The sequence below is a fragment of the Coloeus monedula genome, assembly GCF_965178545.1.
Source record: "Coloeus monedula genome assembly, chromosome: 3".
In the NCBI taxonomy this organism is placed as follows: Eukaryota; Metazoa; Chordata; class Aves; order Passeriformes; family Corvidae; genus Coloeus; species Coloeus monedula.
The window spans coordinates 36,082,695-36,104,665 of record NC_138783.1 but is presented as its reverse complement, the minus strand read 5'-3'; the positions used below and the strand labels follow the sequence as shown (position 1 = coordinate 36,104,665).

The 21,971-nt window shown below is 38.5% G+C and overlaps 1 protein-coding gene across 1 annotated transcript; it reads left to right on the top strand.

Moving 5' to 3' along the window:
* Positions 1-1,545: 1,545 nt before the first annotated feature.
* RAB38 (RAB38, member RAS oncogene family) lies at positions 1,546-20,254 on the top strand (the record flags this gene model as incomplete). Its single annotated transcript, XM_082278030.1, has 3 exons — positions 1,546-1,750; positions 9,465-9,745; positions 20,102-20,254. 3 exons carry the CDS (start codon positions 1,546-1,548, stop codon positions 20,252-20,254), a joined length of 639 nt encoding a protein of 212 aa, XP_082134156.1.
* Positions 20,255-21,971: the final 1,717 nt, after the last annotated feature.

Below are 21,971 nucleotides of genomic sequence, written 5' to 3'. Positions count from 1 at the left end.
TGCCTGTCAAGTTGTAGTCTTTTATGAGGTCCATACCTAACGAGGCTGAGCCCTTTAAAATTTTCTCTCTAAACAGGATACAAATAAAGGCTTGTTTTTGAAAAGACAATTTATCTTATTTAAAAAAAAATAACCCTCTCATTAAAAAAAGGTTCAAGGAAAATAAGAAAGACATTTTTCATCTCGAATTACCTATTTCCACTTTGTGTGTTTGTGTACATATGTACATGTACACATAAACTTTAAAGTTTGAGTTTAAAGAGTGATTATAAAAGATTGCATAATATGAATGTTCTGAATTCTTTGTCTACTAAAATCCAGCTTTTTGGATAGATGACAAAATTCTAATGCCATTTCAGTCCACACTTGGGTAAGAACTCCATCAAATAACATTACAATAAATAAAAAATATGTTTTCATTTTATCAAGAACATCAATTAATATAAAAATTATTCACTGATAAGTTGCACACTATTAAAATTCTGTGGGTTTGCTATCAAGGCTGTTAAAAGAATCGAACACCTCTAGGTAATGGGTAGAGGTCTTCAGCTAAGCTGCCTAGGTAAAATTCAGTATGTTCTTCATTCAAAATATAGGGACAATCCCCTCAGTGGAATGATTTACTCAAATGGGTTTAGTTGTTTGCAAGTTTGATATCACTTGCTTTGGAAAACAGACACTGGCATTCATATGCTCTAATGCTGTTGCACTTTCATAACTTCTGATTATCGGAGACATGAGATAAACCTGGATTTTTTGCATTTTAGAGTGCAGTTGTATGAAAAAAAAGCATGAGCTGTGTGCTGCATTCCGATGGGAGCATGCTTATAGGTATAGAGAGACAATCACAATTATGGTAATGAAATTTTAAAATATGTATGCTATAATTAAATTTGTACAGCTCTCCTAGTATGGACACAAGAAAAGATGCTGTATATTGCTTTAGCCTCCGCTTCTAGTGATTTAACTGCATTCACACTGACTTACATGGATTAGAACCATATTACATTCAAAGCTAAAGTCACACTGGTTTAAGTTTTGCACTTTAGTGGAGGCATGAAACCTCTGAAGGGAATTTTCTGACTTTTTTGCAGTCACTGGCATGTTAAAGACATCTGGAAACAAGCGTAGGGTGATAAATTATCACCAAGGCGCTGATTCAAAAACTGTGTAAAACTAGTGCACAACAGAAACACTGTCCTTTCAGCAGGCAACCAAACAGAGGACAGGACTGTTGCATGAATTTTCCTGCAAAGTCTTTAGCAGCCAGACTAATCCCAGGCACACCTCGTGCTGACCTTTACATACATACGCACAAAATTTTCTGGGAGACTTCCTTCCCCCAGTCCTTACTTCATCTCCCAGCAGGGCTGCCTGCTGGACCTGGTGATCCTGCTTCCGTACGAAGGCAGAGAGCCTCCACCTACCTTGCTCTCCTTCCTTCCCTCCCCAGTCCCTCACTCCCTCTCTTCCCCTCAGGCTGGCAGGATTCCTCGGGCAGAGCATGCAATCAGTTTGCAGGGAGCAGCCGCAGCCACAGGAAAGATGCAGAAGCACAATCAGAAGGAGCACCTCTACAAGCTGCTGGTGATCGGGGACCTGGGAGTGGGCAAAACCAGCATCATCAAGCGTTATGTCCACCAGAACTTCTCCCCCCACTACCGGGCCACCATCGGGGTGGACTTTGCTTTGAAGGTGCTGAACTGGGATGCTGAGACTGTGGTACGGCTGCAGCTCTGGGATATTGCGGGTGAGTACAGAGGAGAAGCCCTTGCCCCATTATCTATCAAAAGAAAATACAAAATGCAGACCCCAATTCATTTGTACTGATCTAAAAGCTGGGAACTGCCAGTGCCTATGCAGTGAGGGAGGGCAGAGAGAGGAGAGAAAACTTTAAGGGCAGATTGACATTTTGGAGTTTCCCTAAAACCAGCAGGCTCCCAAACTTGGGAAGTCAGAGAGTCAGAGTAGAACCTTTGCTATCTGATTTTTCTCCCAAGCCCTTGGACACATTCAGAGATCCAGCCACCTCTCTCCAAATGCCCCAGTTGTTTCCCTGCAGCTGACAATATTCAGTTTTACCTCCTTAGACTAACAGATCTCTATGACAGGAGGAAGAGTAACAAGAATGTCCTGTTATATCTTTTTAATTTGGTGGAATAGATGAGGCATTCAGTAAGATGATTAAAATTACTTTTATAGTTTAAAAAATAAAGAAAATGTATGTCTGAGTTAGTTTATTGAATTATGTTCCTTCTTTCTGTCCTTCCTCTCTCTCCTACCTTCCCTCCTTCACTCCAATGAAAGCAACTTCTAATGTGTTTTGAAAAGAGAAATGTTTCTATTTGGCAATTATTTTGGTTGCTAAAAATATAATTACTCATGTTTAAATATCCTTTTTCCAACATCAAGCAAAACAAAAGATGATTTACCCTGTGCAAGGAGGAAAAGAGTAAAGAAGTCCAGATATCCCCACATGCTTACATCATTAAAACCCGCAGAATTTGACATTGTTGCTGTCAGTGCTTCAGACAATTTCGATTTGGCTTCAAATTAAACACACAACATTTTTTTGCCACCCCCTTAGTGAAAATTAATCATTTTTGTTTTAGTCCACAAAATACGTTTATCTTGATGGCATATATCACATGCCGTAAGTAATGTTTTTTCATTTAGTGAATGCAGGAATCCAAATAGAACTGTGTAACCCAGTAGATTACAGCATAAAGAAGGGCATTTAAAAACTCAGTTAAATTAAGAAATTACTTTCATTAAGTAGGGGGTAAAGGTGAACATCATATCAGCTGTTAGGCAACTGTGCCAGCCTGTGGCCTGAGCTGTGGGCTCAGTGATCGAGTCTGGAACAGCACTGGGTAAAACTGGTGAAATGAAAAAATTCTTGACATTCTTCTCGGGCGGAGGGAGTGCCTTTCTTCTGCGCTGAGCTGTCTCATGTCTGAGCTCTGAATTTGGCACTGAGGTACTAAAACTTATGCAACAACGCTGCTTTATGCAAAACGTATAAACTCCGCTTTTTCACACACTAATACAGTCTTGTAGTTTTATGGTGTTAAATACACATATGCTCATACATATATTTCTTTATTAAAAGTTGGAACAGTGGGGCAAACATTAGTTTTATTGTTCCCCAGTGACTGATTATAACAACAAATACATGCACTGCCAGAAAAACTTTTCTGTATGAGAAAAAAGCATTTAATAGTAAATTTTGAATGTATCAGGGACTTAAAGAATGTATTTTGCATGCCTTGTGTCAGAGATTTATTACACTAGTAATCATGTGCTGGCTGATCATATGATGTAGCTTTCAGTCAGGCTGCAGAAGCAATTACACCTAGTTGTAGTACTGAATGACTAGCAGGCTTTCTGAGTTACCAAATATGACAGAGAGAATTACAGTACTGTACTAAATTTCATATGAACTGCCCAATTCAAACCATCATTGTGAAGGTCAAGACAGTGGTCAGTAATAAAAAGAGTTGCTGTCTTAGCTTTAATGACTTCTGCTTAAGGAGCTTCAGCTGTTGCTGGCTGTACATAGAAAGGAAATTCTGTAAGCAACACACCGAATTCAGATGACCATGGTGCAGGCATAAAAGTTATCACAAATAAGGCATCTGGCTGGTGAGAGGAAAAAGTGGTTTAAAAATGAAAAAGAAGTAATACTGATTGGAATTTGGGAGAGAATGGAATTGGTTTCTCCTGGCTGTGGCTGGTCATGTATCATCATCTGCAAAACATAAGTGAGCAATGAGAAGAGGGAGGAAAATAAAATCTCTGGTCTAAGAACATCCTCTCTTTCAGTGGAATCTCTGTTATTAGGTCAAGTTTATCTTTGGGGGTAAGGAAATAAAGTTTCAGTCTCTCACCAAGCTACAGGATGTTGGCTTAGCATGCAGGACACCTTGAATTGAAGCAAATTCTGCAAATGCATCAATAATATCTCATATCAGTAATTATATATGAATACATATCGATATATGTATGTATATATAGATATCAGGTATCATTTTAGCTCTTATATCCTTTCCCCTCTTCATTATACAGGCAGAGAACCCAGTACCAAGCATATGTGTACTCTTCCTTGCTTTTCACACTGTGGATCAGTGGGTAGTAAGTTGTTTAACAATCTAGAAATAATTTTCTCAAAAATGTTGTGAATAAAACCAGTGTCAAGCTTATCTACGTTATTAGTAGGATTTATGTACATGGTGACTTCATTGGAGGAGCGACATATTCCAGCTGTGGTAGACCAAGCAGTTTAGCCTGGTTTACCCTTACCATACATAAGAAGAAAAAGTAAATTTGGTTCATCTGGTGCCATCTAATTAAATGTAGTTAATATTTCTGCAACATATTTTTCTGTATTTTTTAATTTGGCAAACAAAACTAAAATTAGATCTAATAGCTAAATGCTGAAACTGCATTTATTTAGATGAGAGAGAAATGCCAAAAAACAAGGATAACTAAGCACTACAAAAATTAATTCAGGGATAATGTAGGCTCTGCATCACACATTGTTACATTAAGACAGGGTTTTTAACACATAATATATTCCTGAAACTGTGGGTGTTAGGCAGGAATAGTAGGATTAACCTTCATGCTATATGATGTTATGGTGTTTGTAACAACATGCTGTCATTAAAATCTACAAACTTATGTCTGACTCAGTGAAGTGCCTAAGTTTGAGGTGACTGAATGTTTAGTATTGTGTGTGGGAGGAGATATACATGATAAAATTTTCCTTGTCTTTAATTTCTTCACAACGATTCAATTTCATTTCACCTCATGTCACAAATTATCAGTTTTGGTGTTCCTGCTAAAGTGTGCCATCACCTCTACTGCTGTGTCATGCAACACTATATCTTGCTCTTCAGTCAATTTGCCTTTATATTTTCTTTATCTTTTCTACTGCCTTTGTGTGCATATCCTTTAAATTCATTAACAATTTGTTAGAAGGAAAGCTTTAAAAGAAACTCTTAATCATACTTTGCACAAGGTTACTGTGGATGGGGTTGGCTCTGCAGATGCAGGCCAGCACACCACTTCTGAAGTAAACAGCTGTTGTAGACAGCAGATCTGGGTGTATTTGCTATTCCCTTCTCTGCAAGGCTGCTCTGTGTGCTACTATCTGTGTTTCGTGCCCACACAGCCCAGAGATTTTTCTGAAGACCAGCTTTAGCTGCAGATTTACTGCAGGAAGAAGTTTTAAGTGCATCAGAGAGACAAGAGCAGGCACATCAGAGCCTGCTCCCTGATCCTTTTCCACAACCATCTCAGCATCCTCCTTATCACTCCTTCTGAGTGGGCTGCATTATTCACTGCTACCAAAAAGACGTTGGTTTGTGTTTAAAAGGCTGGTTCTCATCTCATGAAGAGTTGGACGGATGCTTTGAGGAAAGAACAGTTCCATTACCTTTCCCTGTCACTTTCACCTTCAGAAGCTGCAGTCTTCCCACAGATACAGACGAGTGTCTCTGCAGTTGTAAAGTTTTTAGGATTGTTATGCTGCAGAGGGAGTAAGCGGAAACCTGTTCAGTAATGCCAGGCACAGCACATCATCAGCATTTTAGGCTTTCAGCAGCTGCTAAGCATTGCAGCACATATGCATAAATAAGATAGTCATGGTGATTTCTAGGCTAAGTTACCTTGAAATTACTGTTCTGCAAACATAAATAAGTCTCTTGCTGTGATGGTTTTATTTCAGTATAGATTGGTGGTGGGATCCATGGGTCAGATCCTGCTGACAGCCTGCTTTTCTGCATTCTAGGGTGGTGAACATCAGCTCAAGGCTTGCTTAAGCTTCAGTCCATAAAGACAATTATTTGAATTCAAGTGCGAATATTCTGAAAGCTGTTTTGAAGTGAAAAATAAAAAATGTTTAAATCTTCTCCACAATTTCCAGCTTCTCAGTGTTGTCTAAAGGCTGTCTGTAAAGCAAGGTGGTTCTCAAAAGCATTTTTCTCTTAGGACAGCGGCAAGAAGTAGAACGCATCATAAAACTCAGCATTGGGCAGTTTTAATCAATTTTTAATTTCAATTTTTGTGCCATATTTCAGATGCTGTGGTCAAGATGGTGGAAATTATCTGAGTTATAGCATTTTATTATTATTTTTTATACGTTTGTCAGAGATGGGAGTGGTTAATGAAAATTGTAGATTTTTGTACAAATTTATGTGGGGCAAATTTTTGTAAAATATGAAATTTCAGCTGTTGATTGCTTTAAGCCCATGAGCTGATAGGTTTCCCTGCTGCAGAGGTGCCACTGAGATTAGGATAAGTGTGCAGGCAGCTGCCCTTCAGACAGGGAGTCCTTCCCTTTAACAGAAATCTTGTTGCTTTGTCACTTTGGTCTCACTGGGTTCACTTCCAAGTAGAGTAGGATTTATCTGAATTAACAATTATACATTTCTTCTCAGTCCCCAACTACAAAGGGCCCCTAACCTTAGGTACCTTTTTAATCTAATTTAGGGTTGATAATGCCAACATAAACCACCATCTCAGTGGGCAAAGGCCATTGGATTTGTGGGGTTTGATGCCAAGTGCCAGTGGCCTTGCAAGGGGTGCAGTAAAGTACAATGGGCCAGATCACATATTCCACAAGTTTCTGACCCTTCCAGTGAAAAGCAAAACCAATCTTCCCCTGTCACTCTTTACAGTAAAGCAGATTCTAATATTCAAGGCTGCCTGTGAGATACCACTGAATGGTTGATCTATCTTCTAGCCTACTTTCTGCCTAAACCATTGTGTTGCTGAAAACCTAAGGCCATATTTTGACATCTTTAATACATCAAACAATGACTATTTTTACAAGTAATTCTGCTAAATGAAAAAGTTTTAGGAACCTCATCTATTAATATAGGATTTTGTTCACATAAGCAAGAATCTGTGGAAAAAAGAGTCCTTCTGCACCCTTAGACATATTACTTAGCTCTCCAAGTTCAATGCAAATACTAAAGAGCACTTTTTCTGCAATGTAAATCAAATAAAAGTCATTATGCAGATGTCATATAACTAAAACTCTGCTTTATAAAGCACCTCTTTTTCCATTCAAAATTGCCGAATGTGTTTCTGTCAAGTAGATTCATACATTAATTATAACTGATGGAGAAAAAGACCACTTCAAAAAGAGTTTAGACAGTTCATCTGGACAGCAGCTCCATTCTTTCTCTTTCTTTGAAGTGGTCTATGATGGAAATTGGTTACCACTGTCTACCTGCAAAATGCTGCTTTTACAAACATGTTGGCTTTTCTGTGCAGTGAAAATCCTATGTATCTGAAAAAGCAGCTGGAAGCAAGAGGAAGAATCAGTGTCATGCAATTTTTCAGAAATTTGTAGGCCACTACAAGGCAGAAGATCACAACATAGGAGCTTTTTATTCCTCTAGTAACTTCCTTCATGGTGAATGATTTCATGTTGCAAATGAATAATTTAGTTGATGTTCTGTGACACCATGTCCCACATATCTTAGTGATCTGTGCCCCAATAAATATGTGTGAGGCCTGAGTTGTGCTGCTCTTGTATCACCTACAGTGTAAATATATCTACATCTCAAGAATCTTGTGTGAGAAGCATAAAGTATCACTGAAATACAATATCCATTGAAAAAGATTTGTATATGTTGCTGCTTACCTCACTGCTGTGTCTCTAATCAGACCTTGGCTTTTGTTTGAAGGCACCTTCTTGCAGATGAAAAAAGAATTTCTCAACAAGGAGATTATTGAATAGCACATGACTTAGCCATTCATCTGATTAGCCCACTGATAGGAATCATAAGACATTTGAATAAAATATAGACCTAAGAAATTTTGAACATGATCTCTTCTTTCCCAGAAATAAGCTATCTTGCTTTATCAATAGGACACAGTGTTTCTCTAAGGTAAAAAAAAATTGACAGTAATTTGGAGAAGACAGGCTTCTTCTTTGGTTTCTGTATCATGTGAATGACTTTCTCCTTGCTGCCACAGTGCTTAAAGATAAACATCACAAACTGATGGTGTTGACCCCACATGTGGATTCAGTGCTATTTCCATTAAATGAAAGTGCATGAAATGAAAGTCTAGAAGCAATCGACACTTTTCCCTTCTCAGCCCTCCCTTACATTTGACAGCACAATTTCCATCAGATAAATCCTCCACAGGTAACCTTCCTGGAGTCACAGGCAGACTGCCAATCTTCTTGTTTTCCTAACCTACTCAGAATTACTCACATTGAGAAACTAACGCTAGAAACAGGTTTGCACTGAATGTTTCTATTTTCATAGAACTTTTTCCCAGCTATGGAAACACGTACTGGAGTTGTCTTGCTTAAAGGCTGCTGTTGTTTTGAAATGTTTCAGGAGTTTATAATTCTTCTTTGGATCACAGCTCAGCAGTAGACATTAGTGGAAATTCTATTTTTTATTTTCAAGAAAAGTTCTGTGTAGTTTATTTTTTCAGAGTTCCCATGAAAACAGCAGATATATTAGCAAATCCACAGCTGATCAACATACCCCATCCTGATGCCATGTGTTAATTTGGTCATACTGTTAATCAATAAAATGATAGATATTTATAAATGTCCATGTTTGAATATTATAATGTACTGTTAACTCACAAAAAATCTGTACTTTCCCGGAAAACACTTTGAATTCAACAAAAAAACCCATAAACCTTCTGAACAGATCTAGTATGAAACCCTCTTCCCAGATTTTTTCACTGGAGTAATGCAACTCTTCATATTGCTACTGCTGTGCTATTTCTTAGAGCACTTTCCATGTTTGTCGGCTTTAAATTCACCTTCCTCACCTCTGTGTTTTAGTTTGCCAGTAAAAGTAAATTTTATTTTAAATTTAATTTTTATATTTAAGGCAATTGCTTAATTGCTCCATAATAATATAATATAGCTCCAGAGCTATATTATGTACTGCTATATTATGTACAATACATATTATGTATGTATTGCACGAGAATATGAAGGATCCTCTTCATGAGTGAGCAGTTTGGTTGTGTCAGATGCTTTAGACAAAATACCAGAGTACCAAAGGGCTTCCAATCTGGTACCCAGATTTTTTTGTGACTCTTGTTGAAAGTCCTATAATGTACCAAAAGACCATCAGTACTGTCCACAGACTGAGAAATCTGGCAGCCTAATAAGGTCATTCACTTATTATTCACGTATTACACTTACTATTCACTTATAATGAACTTCATTAAATTTCCTTGAGTGTTTGCTTGAAAATTCGTTTTTCATGCAATACTCTCCTGCATTTTCATACAAATCAGTCCAGCATGGTACTTATAATTATTTAGGCAACGAGTAGTTTCCCAGGGACTTATAAAATGAAGTTCTGCCTTTGGTATTGTTATCTTATAAAACCTGCTCTGTGAAATATTGACCTAGAGTGGTAACACTGATTTTTACAAGGTGGTGGTTTTATTCCCTCCTACTTTCTTCATTACAGGACAGGAAAGATTTGGAAACATGACCAGGGTGTATTACAGAGAGGCTATGGGGGCGTTTATTGTCTTTGACATTACAAGACCTGCAACATTTGAAGCAGTGACAAAATGGAAAGAGGATTTGGACTCTAAGTTGGTTCTTCCCAATGGCAAACCTGTGCCAACAGTCCTATTAGCAAACAAATGCGACCAGGGAATAGATGTTCTTATGAACAACGGCATCAAGATGGATCAGTTCTGCAAAGAGAACGGGTTCGTGGGCTGGTTTGAAACATCAGCCAAGGTAAAGTTTCCATTTCTTTTCAAATGTTTCTAAGGACAGAGAAATCAGTTCCTAAAATAGTTCATTTGGTCTAAATGTTCACCTTGAAAAGCTCCTCCTTTGGTGGAATTAAAAGTGAATTTGTAAGTATATAGTATACATTTCTATTTCTTTTTGGTCTTTTATTGCAAAACAAGTTATGTGTGACATTCTGAAATGTAGCTGCTCTAATGTGGTAGGCCAGCAGTAAAGTATGGACCTGGTCCACAGGTTACTGCGTAAGAGCCTGGGGAGGAAGATGACCGTAGGCAAGGCATAAAAGCTACCTCTTGTGAATGACATAAGGATGTTTTTTATCATTCTTAACATTGAATATTATCTCTAAATATTTATATAACCACCTTGCCCAAGAAATGCTGATTTGAGACAATAGCTTCATTGCCTTTGATTCCAGAAATTAAGTCAGTCTATTGTAGTGCTTGTACAATGCTTACTGTTATAAGCTCTCATTCTCAAAAGCCTCTTCAAGAAAATCACATATCTGGGGAGGAAGGAAATATCAGTGGTCAAAAGTGCTGAATGAGCTGCTTTAAGGTTCAGTTCTTTTCCTTGGTACAGATTTCCTGAGTGCATGGAAAATTGAGATTAAAATCAGAACAGGCAGGCGGACTTTCAGATTATAAAGGCCAAAGGTACATTGGTACTGTATATCAGTTTGAGATGTTTTAGTTAATTTCAGTGCATAAGGGATTTGTATTGCTGGCATGTGGAATATTGATTTGAACACAACAATTCAGTAGATATTGTGTGGATTGTATCCTCTTTTTATGAAAGCTGGTGTCATCATTGACACTCTGGGGAACTTTTGGATGTTTGAAATGTAAACAGTTTGGTTCTGGTTTGATCTAGATTGTTAGTAGGCTGACAGCCAAAATGCTACATTTGATTGTTTAATTCCTTTTAAACATTTTATGTAAGGTACTTACAGATTTTGAGAGTGTATATTTGTGTTTTGCTTTTTTGGTCTTGATACCTTCTTTAAGCATTAGTATTTAAAAGATGTTTCACTTGTAATCAGCAGAAGTAACAGCAGGAGAATAGCAGCATTTCTCAGACTGCCTCAAGCATTGCATGAACTCTTAGCTGAGATTGCAGCTCTTCAGTACTTAAAAGGGGCTTATAAGAAAGATGGGGAAAAACCTGTTATCAGGGCCTGTTGTGATAGGACAAGGGGTAATGGTTTTAAACTAAAAGAAGGTAGATTTAGAATAGAGATAAGGAATAATTTTTTCTGACAAGGGTGGTGAAATTCTGGAACAAGTTGCCTAGAAGTGGTGGATGCTCCATCCCTGGAAACATTCAAGTCTAGATTGGATTTGTCTCTGAGCAACCTGATCTAGCTAAAAATGTCCCTGCCCTGGCAGGTGGGTTAGAAAAGATGACTTGAAGATGTCCCTTCCAACCCAAACCATTCTATGATTCTATGATTCTATGATTCTGTGTCTTTGTAATGAATGTCTTTGCTTTCTTACTGAATTGGTCTGAAATCTAATCGCTGTTTCTTCAAGATGCCACTTATAGGGAGAAATCATGGTCTAGGTCAGTGTGTAAATTATGTTGCTCCACAACAGGGTACTTCCTATTCCTTCATGTGCAGCACCTGGTTTGTATTCAGGTCTGTGGTTCATCTGCCTATTTGTGTTGGGTGAGGCCAAGATAATCCAGTGTTCCTCTTTAGGATAAACTATATTATACTATGAGAATGGAATCTGTACCATGAATTCCATACATCAATCCCCAGAACATGCTCACCACTCAAAAAGGACAACCACATTTCTTGTGCCTGCACCTGCCTGTGCAGGTCATGACAGAAAATGAATATGCAAACAATTTTAAAGATCACAGAGAGGTTTCATGATGTTGATGTCTGGGGCAGAATTATGGAAGTATAAAAGTCATATAAAGGACATAAATTTTTTAAAAGTCACAGCAGAGGAAATCTTTCCAACTTTCTCTAAGCCACATAGAATTAAGATTTTCTGTTATTTTAAACATGAGAAATATCTAGACTCTTCTTACTTTATTTAACTCTGAAACTCCAGCAGTCCCCAGGTTGCCAATGCAATCATGTAGGAACAGAAAAAAAATCCAGCTATGACAAGACTTGCTTTCAAAAGCCATTGTGAAGGGAGTGGTGAGAGTTGAGGGCACACAACTGTTCTCAGACTGTTCTCTGCTGCTATACACCAGAGGTTAGGACCTGTTCTTCTACAATCCATACAACTGATTTCCACCCAGAACTGAAGGCTTCTGACTTTAAAATTATGCAAAGAGTCATTCCAGTAAAGATGATAGAATCACAACATTTGAACTAAGTTAGACCAGAATAATTTCCCCACTTGGTCTAAGTTTTAAACTAAACTCTACACTTCCTTTTCTAAATAAAATTTATTATTACTACTATTTTAGAATAATGGATATTATACATACCTGGTATTCTTTCAGCCTAGGGCATCATAAGTAATTGAACTTGGTTCTGGGAAAAATTAATACCTAACTCTGTTCGCTACAGAGAATAGAAACTCTTCTGAAGCAGAGTAACACGGACAAAGGAGTCATCATATTGCAGCCAGCAGTTTTAGCAGTTCATATAAGTAATAACTCTGTTTTTGTGGTGCCCTGGAATAATTAGATCTCCGGAGGTTTTCTGGAGATGTGCTTGGAAATGTTAAAGCCTTGAGAGCAAACTGACTATGATTTATGCATTTTTGAAAAACAAAGGTGATTACTTAGAAAAATAACATCTTTTCATTCTGGTTGCCTTGTAGAAAGTAGCATGCTGTATATGTACCTACCATATTTTAAGCTGTCAAGGGTTTTAAGCTTTTGTCTGTAGCACCAGAAGATTGCACCAAAGAAAATCACTGTATTATTCCCTGGTGCTATTTTCTGTAAGTAACAGCTCCAATAGAAGACATTTGAGCCTTCTCATGTATTAGTTTTGATTCTTACATTAATCTGAAGGAAATACTCAGCCTGTTTCAGTCTTCTGCTCCCTACAAAGATAGACTATTTTGTTTTGGAATAGTTATAGTGCATGGAAAACTATGGATAGTTTTCCATGTAAGAAGGGCCTTATTGGGCACCACCACCTCACAGTATAGTCACAAGTTACACTATTGCCATATATCCGGTGGTGAGCCTGGTCTCTTTTATATCTGCATATTTACTTTGCTCGTATTGATTGCAATCTGAGGGGCACAGCCCCAGATAGTCACAAAATAACCCTTAATAGTAAATTCTTTAATAAATTTTATGACCAAGACTATTGTGAAAGATTCTTTCTTTTAAAGATAGGAAACTTCTTCCTGTCACACATTTAGTCATCCAGCACATGGCCGGAGCATCTGAGAGCTCCACTCACATTTCCAAGCCTTTAAACTGTTTTCACCACCATTCTAATTCAAAGAGGTGAGCTTTTGACTTGGATTAGAAAAGGAGCAATTTCAAGCTTGTTATCACTTTATAATGAAAATGGAACTTGTGCAATAAAACAGACAAGTCAGGCTAAACTAAATGTGCTTGAAAGTACCTAATTCAGAAATAACTTGAAATGCCTTACAACTGGACATGGCTGTGTTGTGATTATGCCTGAGTTCCTCTTTCCCCTGCTGTAATTCTGCTGTCAGCAATAGAGAGTTAGATGAAAAGACAGTCATGTTTTTCCAAATTGCCCAGAAAGGCTGGTAGCTGGGCTTTTCAGGTCCTTGCAAAACTAAGTCAAGCACACAGATCCTTGTCTCCTGACCATCATGGTCTGGAGACTGATGAGCAGTCTGAGTCTCTGGGCTATTTGGAAACATCCTATTTGGACCAGGAGAATGTTATAGAATCTTTCCGCCTCTAAGAAATGTGGATAATAAGATGTCATTTATTCAGCTTTTTTTTGAGAGGCAGTCCATGGTGTGTCACCATAGATTCAGAATGAGATGGGTTGGAAGGGACCTTAAAAATCATCTAATTCTGGCCCTCTGTAGGGCCCAAATGCTGGACTAGCAATCAAAAGTCCTCTTTGCCATTGATCTGCTGTGTTACCTTCAGAAAGTCATTCTCTCCTCTATTTTTAAAAGAAAAGCCTTTCTTTTAAAAGCAAGAACATTAATTCTTCCTATCTTACCAATGAATTCTGTGAATAATCCAGGATCTACTAGCCCTTGTTTAAATCACAGATTCTTTAGTTCTTCTGACTGGACAATTATTATGAAAGAAGAAAAAAAGCAAGCTATGCAGTAGACTTACAGAGGAACACAATAAGCAGTTCTGATTTCCATAAAGGAAAAACAAGATTTAGACAGGTATTTGAATTAGGCTGACACTCTAAACTGATCTGCTGATCTGGAAACGTAAATCCAAGCAATCCATTTGAGACTATAAGACCCAGTTAGGGATGTGGGTCCCTACATTGTCTTTTTAATTCACTGTAAAAAAGTCTAACCAATCTCACTGTACAGTCTTAGAAAATATTTCAGATTCTGCCATAAAGCAAGAAATAAAGCTGACGCTTAAGGCAGGAGATTTCTTTTCAGATGTACAATCACTCTGTGCAATATTCTCTGCAGAGTTTGTTTCCTGATATGAAAAGGAGCTGATTCAGATTGTCCTATGGGTGTTAGAGCTATCCTGTAGCTCTCTGGATCACTTTCATGAAATATGTTATTTACTGCTGTCCCAAAACTGGAAATTCAGAGATTCACAAAATTGTTGAGATTGGAAGGTCATTTAGTGAAACAATTTTGTTGCAGGATATTCATCCAGCTGTAAGAATTCAATCAGAGAAATTATCTTGTTCTCAGAGTTGCAGTCACAGCAGTTCACATCCATGAATTTCATGTTCCTGCATCCAGATGGCTTTTAACTTGTATGGTTGTGTTTTTGTAAAAACACCACCACAGAGTACCGCACACCATCTTAATAAGGCTCTGCTCCCAGCAGTTTCCAAGGGAGTTCTGCTAAGGGAGCATGTGGAGCCACTCCCTCACACTGTTAGCTCCAGGGGAGCGCAGGTTAAAGCATCCTTAAAGTCATTTCCTTGCTCCTGGATTTTAGTGCATTATGGAAATAAAATGTGGAAGCTATGAGCTTCTCACTAGGCTCCCATCTAATACCTGAATATTTCACAATTTTTAAATGTTTACTTATGGGAAGTAAATTTCCTTCAACTGCAGTAGTAGTCTAAGGTCATGTCTCTCGGCAGCGCTGATTTAGAGTTCCCCAGGTGCACTGCGCCTGCATACACACTGCTCCTCCCCCTGGTTTTCAAGGTAAGACTCAGAAGAGTCAGATTCAGTAAGAGGAAGAAACTATCAATGTAAAAATGGAAAAGCTTTATATAAGAAAACAACCACATAGACAAATCTAAGATATATGCATGGTAAAGAAACAAAAATTTCATTCTTCTGAAAGTGAGACAGGCCCTTAAAACTAGCAAGGGCTTTTGTTCTTCTACAAAGAGCTAAGTGCCAGTCTAATCTGTGGGGACTTATTTCATATATTAAAATGGAATGTCCTAAATGTTAATGTTCTGCATCTGCAGTAAAGATGGCAGATAAGGGGGAAGGTAATCCAGAATGCAAAAAAGGTTGCTGAGCTTGTGTACTGCTTTGAGTCACATTCAATAATGTATTTATTTTCCCTTTAGTTGATTGTTGATTACGAGGCATTATTTCCAATAGCAATCAGTTCAAAGGTTTTAAATAATGCAGCTCTCTTTCCCTGCCCTCAGTTGCTATCCTTTCCATAAAACCACCCCTCAAAAGAACATATTTGAATAAGATCGATCTACAAAGCAAATGCTAATTTCATTTACGTCCTCCAGTGTTCCTTTCTGGCTTTCAGAGATTACTCAGAGTTATTTCCATTGCCTTGTTTTGTTTGGTAATAGAATAAAGAGTAGCATGTTCTGATTTTCACTTTTGCATTCTTTCTTGATGAGGCCAGGAGAAAGATTGGCACAAGTAGTCAGGCATCAGCACAGAAGCAGGGTTTAGGTCCTTGCTCTGGCAAGATTTTGGGAGGGTGATGCAGGGAAAGTCACTTAGGGATGGATTCACAACTCAGCTCTTGCACTGACTGGGATAGTGTCTCAGATGCTGGGACTCACTGAGACACACAGAAATGTGCTAAGCACCTCAGGGAACAGGGCAAGGCAAGATGCCTAGGAAAGGGTTTTATAAAGGCTGGCATGCTGAATCAGGAGCAGAGGACTGAGAGTCACAAAGACATCATGATATGGGTAAAATCCGTCCTGTTTGGTCTTGCAGTAAAAGCTCTCTCTTGGGAGAGAGCTTTTCTTGAGTAGGGAAAGTGTTGCATTCCTACCTTATCATGCAAAGACTTCATCCTATGCCATCTCCCACTTTCCAACTAGCCGCCATGTGCTGGACCAGGCTTCATGCAGTTTCCTCTGTTTGTGGCTCTGCTTTTTCTCCGTTTGACAAATGGTCATAGCAGCACTTCCCTATCACAGAAAGCTGCTGTCCAGATAAACACACCAAAGGTGCAGTGCTGAATACCAGCTTTAAAAGCAATATAGGGAGACAGTGTCCCCTGTGTTTGGAGAGTTCTGAAGGTAAAAGTGGCCTCAGAGGAGGCTGGATAGCAAACACTACAGGGGCATCTAGTACCGTGTCAAGAGCCAGATAACACCTGGATGTATTGCTGTACAGAAATAGCTCCACCAAGGAGGCAGAGGAGGTCCCTCAGTATGACTCAAAGATTTGCTCAGAACGTGGAAGGAGGTTATTATAAACAAAAGCAAAACCAAAAGCAAATAAAAAGAGGAGAGAAGAGGAGAGGAGAGGAGAGGAGAGGAGAGGAGAGGAGAGGAGAGGAGAGGAGAGGAGAGGAGAGGAGAGGAGAGGAGAGGAGAGGAGAGGAGAGGAGAGGAGAGGAGAGGAGAGGAGAGGAGAGGAGAGGAGAGGAGAGGAGAGGAGAGGAGAGGAGAGGAGAGGAGAGGAGAGGAGAGGAGAGGAGAGGAGAGGAGAGGAGAGGAGAGGAGAGGAGAGGAGAGGAGAGGAGAGGAGAGGAGAGGAGAGGAGAGGAGAGGAGAGGAGAGGAGAAAAAATAAAAATAAAAATAAAAATAAAAATAAGCATGAACTTCAGCAATCATCACAATTCCTGTGGTGTTCTTTTGTAGGACAAAGCCACATGGGAGATGACAGTTACGGCATTTTAAGAGACCCATTGAAAGATATTGTTTCACTCCACTGTCTCACCTATATTTTCTTGCTTTTTTGAAACATAACTAATGTTATTTTTAGGTATAATTTAGGCTGTTTCCATGTCTCAATACCATTAGTAGGGTGTCTGTGATTATTCCTCTCTGTCCAGTCTTACACTCTGATTGTTGGTTTCTTTGTATTTGAGTGGATTTTCACTTTCTTTTCTCTTTCCTCCCCTTGATTGCCTTTGAACATCTCACGTGCTCTAAAATCACCAGGCCTCTGGATGTCTATGTTTGGATAATAGATCACCTTCTACTGTCTGCAGCTGCTTCCCTGCATAGCAGAATACAGATTTTTCTTTTGCAAAACACACTATAGGAGGAGAGGTGGAGAAATCAATATTTCATTAGTCAGACCAGAATACAGCAACGTCTGATCTGCAGATCTAGGACACCACAGGATTAAGGTTGTAACAAAAGGCAATAGTAGCATCAGAAAGGAAATGGTCAAGGCAGGGATCTGGGACAGCAGGAGTTGCTTTTTTGGCCTGACCACAGGCTCCTTGCAGCAGGTGACTTAGCATGTCACTTCTCATCCATACCCTGTGCCAGTTGTCATCTGAACCACGGGAGCAGGCTGGAGCTGGACACAAAGTAAAAACCAGCTGTGCTGTCTGCCAGGGTCACACTTCCTCTTCCTACCCTTGTACCCCAGCTGAAACTGTCATCCACACAGCTTAAATGGTTCTTATAAACGTTCAGGATGAGGAAATGCCTCTCTACACTCAGGACAGGAGTTTTTACTTTTTATTCCTTCCCTCTCTCTCTCTTTTTTTTTTTTTTTTTTTGTTGTTTGAGCACTGGCTGAATCTTTTTTTTTTTCTTCTGAATTTTTAGGCTCATGTCTGGCACATGGACTTCCATCTATCACCATCAGGCATGAGGGATGTCCACCTTTACCCATTTCATGCTTTTGTGGGCTTGGTTCCTTCCGCCTTTCCCAGTCCTGTAAAATGGTAGCCTCTGACAAAGAGGGTTTTTGTTAATACATCTGAACATTAATCAATTTGGGCACAATCTTAGATAGTCCCTAAGACATTCTTGAATAAGCACATGCTGCCGTTTCAAGACAGAAGCAGCACATGGGTAAATTAAATGCTCACCAGTCCATTAGCAAAGACAAACACAATGCAAAAGGTTTTTACATTTCTGGTTTTGTGCATTTAACAATCCTGTTTTGGCATCAGTTTTCTAAGCAGTACTGAGAGATATTTTTCATTGTCTGTTTTTTCTTTCTAATAAAATTTCACAGTGGTCTGAAAAAGGTTTTCAGTGCATGCTTGAGGAATTTTCATATCTGGTCTGAGAGGCGCGCGATACAACAGAATCTCAGTACAGAGATGATTCCGAGTTCCATGTTACTTTCTAGGGGTTACTATGTAGATTACTGTTCTAAACATTTGGAGGTTTGCAGCCTACTGATATTCTACAAAATATTTAAGTTCATGTATGTCATTGAAGAAACCTGTGAAATCTTGCACTAATTAACATTTTCAGTTAGATCCACAGATTTCAGCCCTTTACTGTGGGGCAAAGGGGTGGACAATGGAATTTGTGGAGTTTTGCCATTTATTTAAAGGGGATTGGATGAAGTCAGCCTAACAGAATCCATTCCTTTAGTTTTTGATTTTCCTATAAATGTGCCTTCTCTACTGAGACACACACATTTCTTTCTTTTATATCTAGTTTATGGCCTCAGTACAGCAGGCTCCAGATTGCCACCCAGAGGGACCTGGACATGCTCAAGAACTGGGACTAGATGGCATTTAGATATCCCTTCCAACCAAAACTATTCTATAATTTGGTGATTCAGCTTGAAAACCTGGGTTATCTTAGGTTGCTAATAAAACATTATATTTATTGAGCAAGAATAGCGTGTGCATATACACAAATGTGTACATATATACTGGTATGCATTTCCATATGGTTGTATGTGGCTGTGTGATACAATTTTCTAGAAGATTGAAGCTACACTGAAGTTTCTATCTCCTGCCAATAATTAGACTAGAAGAGTGTTTTTTATGCCAGAAAGCCTGACTTTTCATTCCAAACATACTGGTGGCTGTCATTAAAAAAAAAAATCTTTACTCAGTACTACTGCTTATTTTCTATGCTGTGTTGCGCTGTGTCTCAGGCTGTTGATCAGGCTGTCTCAGCTTTATTTATTCTATGAACAGAGCAAGGGTTGCTGCAAGTTAAATGTGCAGTTGATGTAAGGCACATGTAGGAAAAAAGGTGCTTTAGCTTTCATTTTTAACCCCTAGAGTGAGGATTTCTGTCCTGCAAATGAAACCAGTGGTGATATACCTCTTCTGAAACAGTGCATTGGACATAAGTCAGCCTCAACAAGAAATAAGGGAAGACTCCAAATCATACAGAACTTTTTTTACTGTTTTTAAGTAATTTGAGATTGTATCATTTATTCAATGAATCTGGTTCATCACAGTTTGGTTCTGGTTTGATCTAGATTGTTAGTAGGCTGACAGCCAAAATGCTACATTTGATTGTTTAATTCCTTTTAAACATTTTATGTAAGGTACTTACAGATTTTGAGAGTGTATATTTGTGTTTTACTTTTTTGGTCTTGACACCTTCTTTAAGCATCACAGGTTTCATTGTGAGCATTGCATAGAGAAATCTTCTTGAAACTGTAGAAAAGGCTTTAAAAAATAACTGCTATGAATGTCTGTAATTGCTGGTAGGTAATTAACTATTTGGAAATGAATAACCATTATTCAAGCAGTGAAATATAGGTTTTGGAGCTTTACCTCAGGCATTGGTCTTCAACACCTCTGCAGAGTTTTTTTTTTTTTAGTTTATTGAAGCAATCAAATCACCAAGAGATTGAGGTAAAAAATTTAAAGTCAGCTCTGTGTACATTTTAAAAGAGCTATGAATCATAATTTATATAAGACTTAACTAACTTCAAAACTCCAGTAAGCATTATTCAACACAGTCAATTTTTGAAAACTGTTTATTAAGGTAAGTAAACTTTTGATGTTGCTGAGAGAAAAGTTTAATTAGGCACAGGAAATATGCAGCGTGGTTTAATTAATATTGACTAATCAACCTCTCTTTTTCTTTCACTTGCAGGAAAATATAAACATCAATGAAGCTTCCAGATGCTTAGTGAAACACATAATTGCTAGTGAGAGTGAACCAGTTCAGTCTATTGAACCAGATATTATAAAACCACACTTGAATTCCTCCAAGATTGGCAGTTGTTCAGCTTGCTTTAAATCCTAAGAGACTTCCAGACTATTACAAGAGCCGAACAACTATGATTCACAATTTATACTTTATTCAACGAATCCAGCCTGCCCACATTGTCCCTAAGCAGATTGTCATTTTCTCAAAAATATATTTAAACTTTTCCTTTTTTTTTTTCTTCAGCTAAAATTTATTATGAGCTGTTCATTGATAGCAACTATTCAAAACTCTCTTTGGCTACTGGTCAAATAAGACTCATGGTGATGGCTGTGTTTTCCTATTTGGGTAGCGCCAGTGATATCAAAACCTATTTCTTTGCCATGTTGTTTCTGAAAATTCCTATTTGTGATGTGACTGCAGCAGCACCCTACTTGTTCATTGATTTCCAGGATGCTTTCTCAGTACCTTGACCAGGCAAACATCATTTCTCTTTGTCACCCCTCAAACTTGAATGATCTTGTGTCATATGAGGAAGATGATGATGACAATGAAAATTTAGCTGTTCAGAAGGAGACACCAAGAATGCACACAGTTAAATCACCCCATTGCAAGTTCATTCTCCTGGATGTAGTGACAGGACTGAATGTGAAGGAACATTTCACATCATTCAGTTCTCCAGAAGATCTGAACTTCCAAGACTGATGAAGACCAGGCTCCCTTTTTCTGAGGAGTTACATTCTCGCGGTTGATAGCATTATCTTAGATGAAGCAAAAGGGAACAAGTCAAGGGTGAGGGGTGACAAAACAGGCAGTCAGGGGTACAGTCTCACAGGTGAAGCATCTCAGGGTTTTCAGAAATGTTATCTATTCTATAGAGCCAGCATTTCCTCTGGAAAGCCCACATTGATTCTTTCCTTTCCTCTCCTCCCTCATGCCACAGATATGCCTGTGTGTTTAAACTGTGCATATTCTGTAAGTTCTTTCATGCATCCCTTCATTATGTTTATGCTCATGGGAAAATTCACCATCCACACTGTAACATACAAGCAGAACTTTTCAGGAATCCATCTGTGTTGAATAGAAGGGTATTTGCTTTCTGAAAACATTCTTCTAAAATGTACATGAACGATCACAGGGAGCAAGCAAAATGAAACTGTCTTAAGAGACTCTTCTGGAAGGTGTGAAGAATTTACTGAACCGTACTGTGGAAATGAAATGGCTGATTTTCAGCAGCTCACAAAAACTGCAGGTTGGTGGAGTCATTCAGAAAAGTGTGTCTAGACAAGAAGTCTTGACATCTGGCTGCAAGCCCCTTCAAGACAAATTTTGCCTCTCTCCTGCCATAGAAAATACACTTGCATTTTCTGTTCTTACTCAGACTTTTCCTTCTTAAGGTGTGAACTCTCAGTTGCAGGAACTGTCTTCAGAGATGGGTTCCTCTTCTTAGAGAGGTGTAGCAGCATGGAAGGGAGGAGACAGAATCTCATGATGCCTTATATTTGCAGATGTCACTGCAATACTTCACTGAACACTTAGTTGGAAATGAAGGAGTGAAATTCTCAGTCTAGTAAATATCTGCTGCATAGGAAAAATGAAAAATATCTGCTGCATAGGAAAAAAAATTCCTCAAGCTGACCTTGTAATGTCAGACCTGTGAGGTTCATGTGCCTGTAAAATTCATCCTACTTGGCAATGTAAGGTTTATGTTTGGACTCAGAGTTCTTTTGCAGCCTAAATGATTCTATGACTTTGTGCCTCTATCACTAAATGTTCTGTTACCATATAGGCACTGCAGAAAAGAGCTATGTTTCTT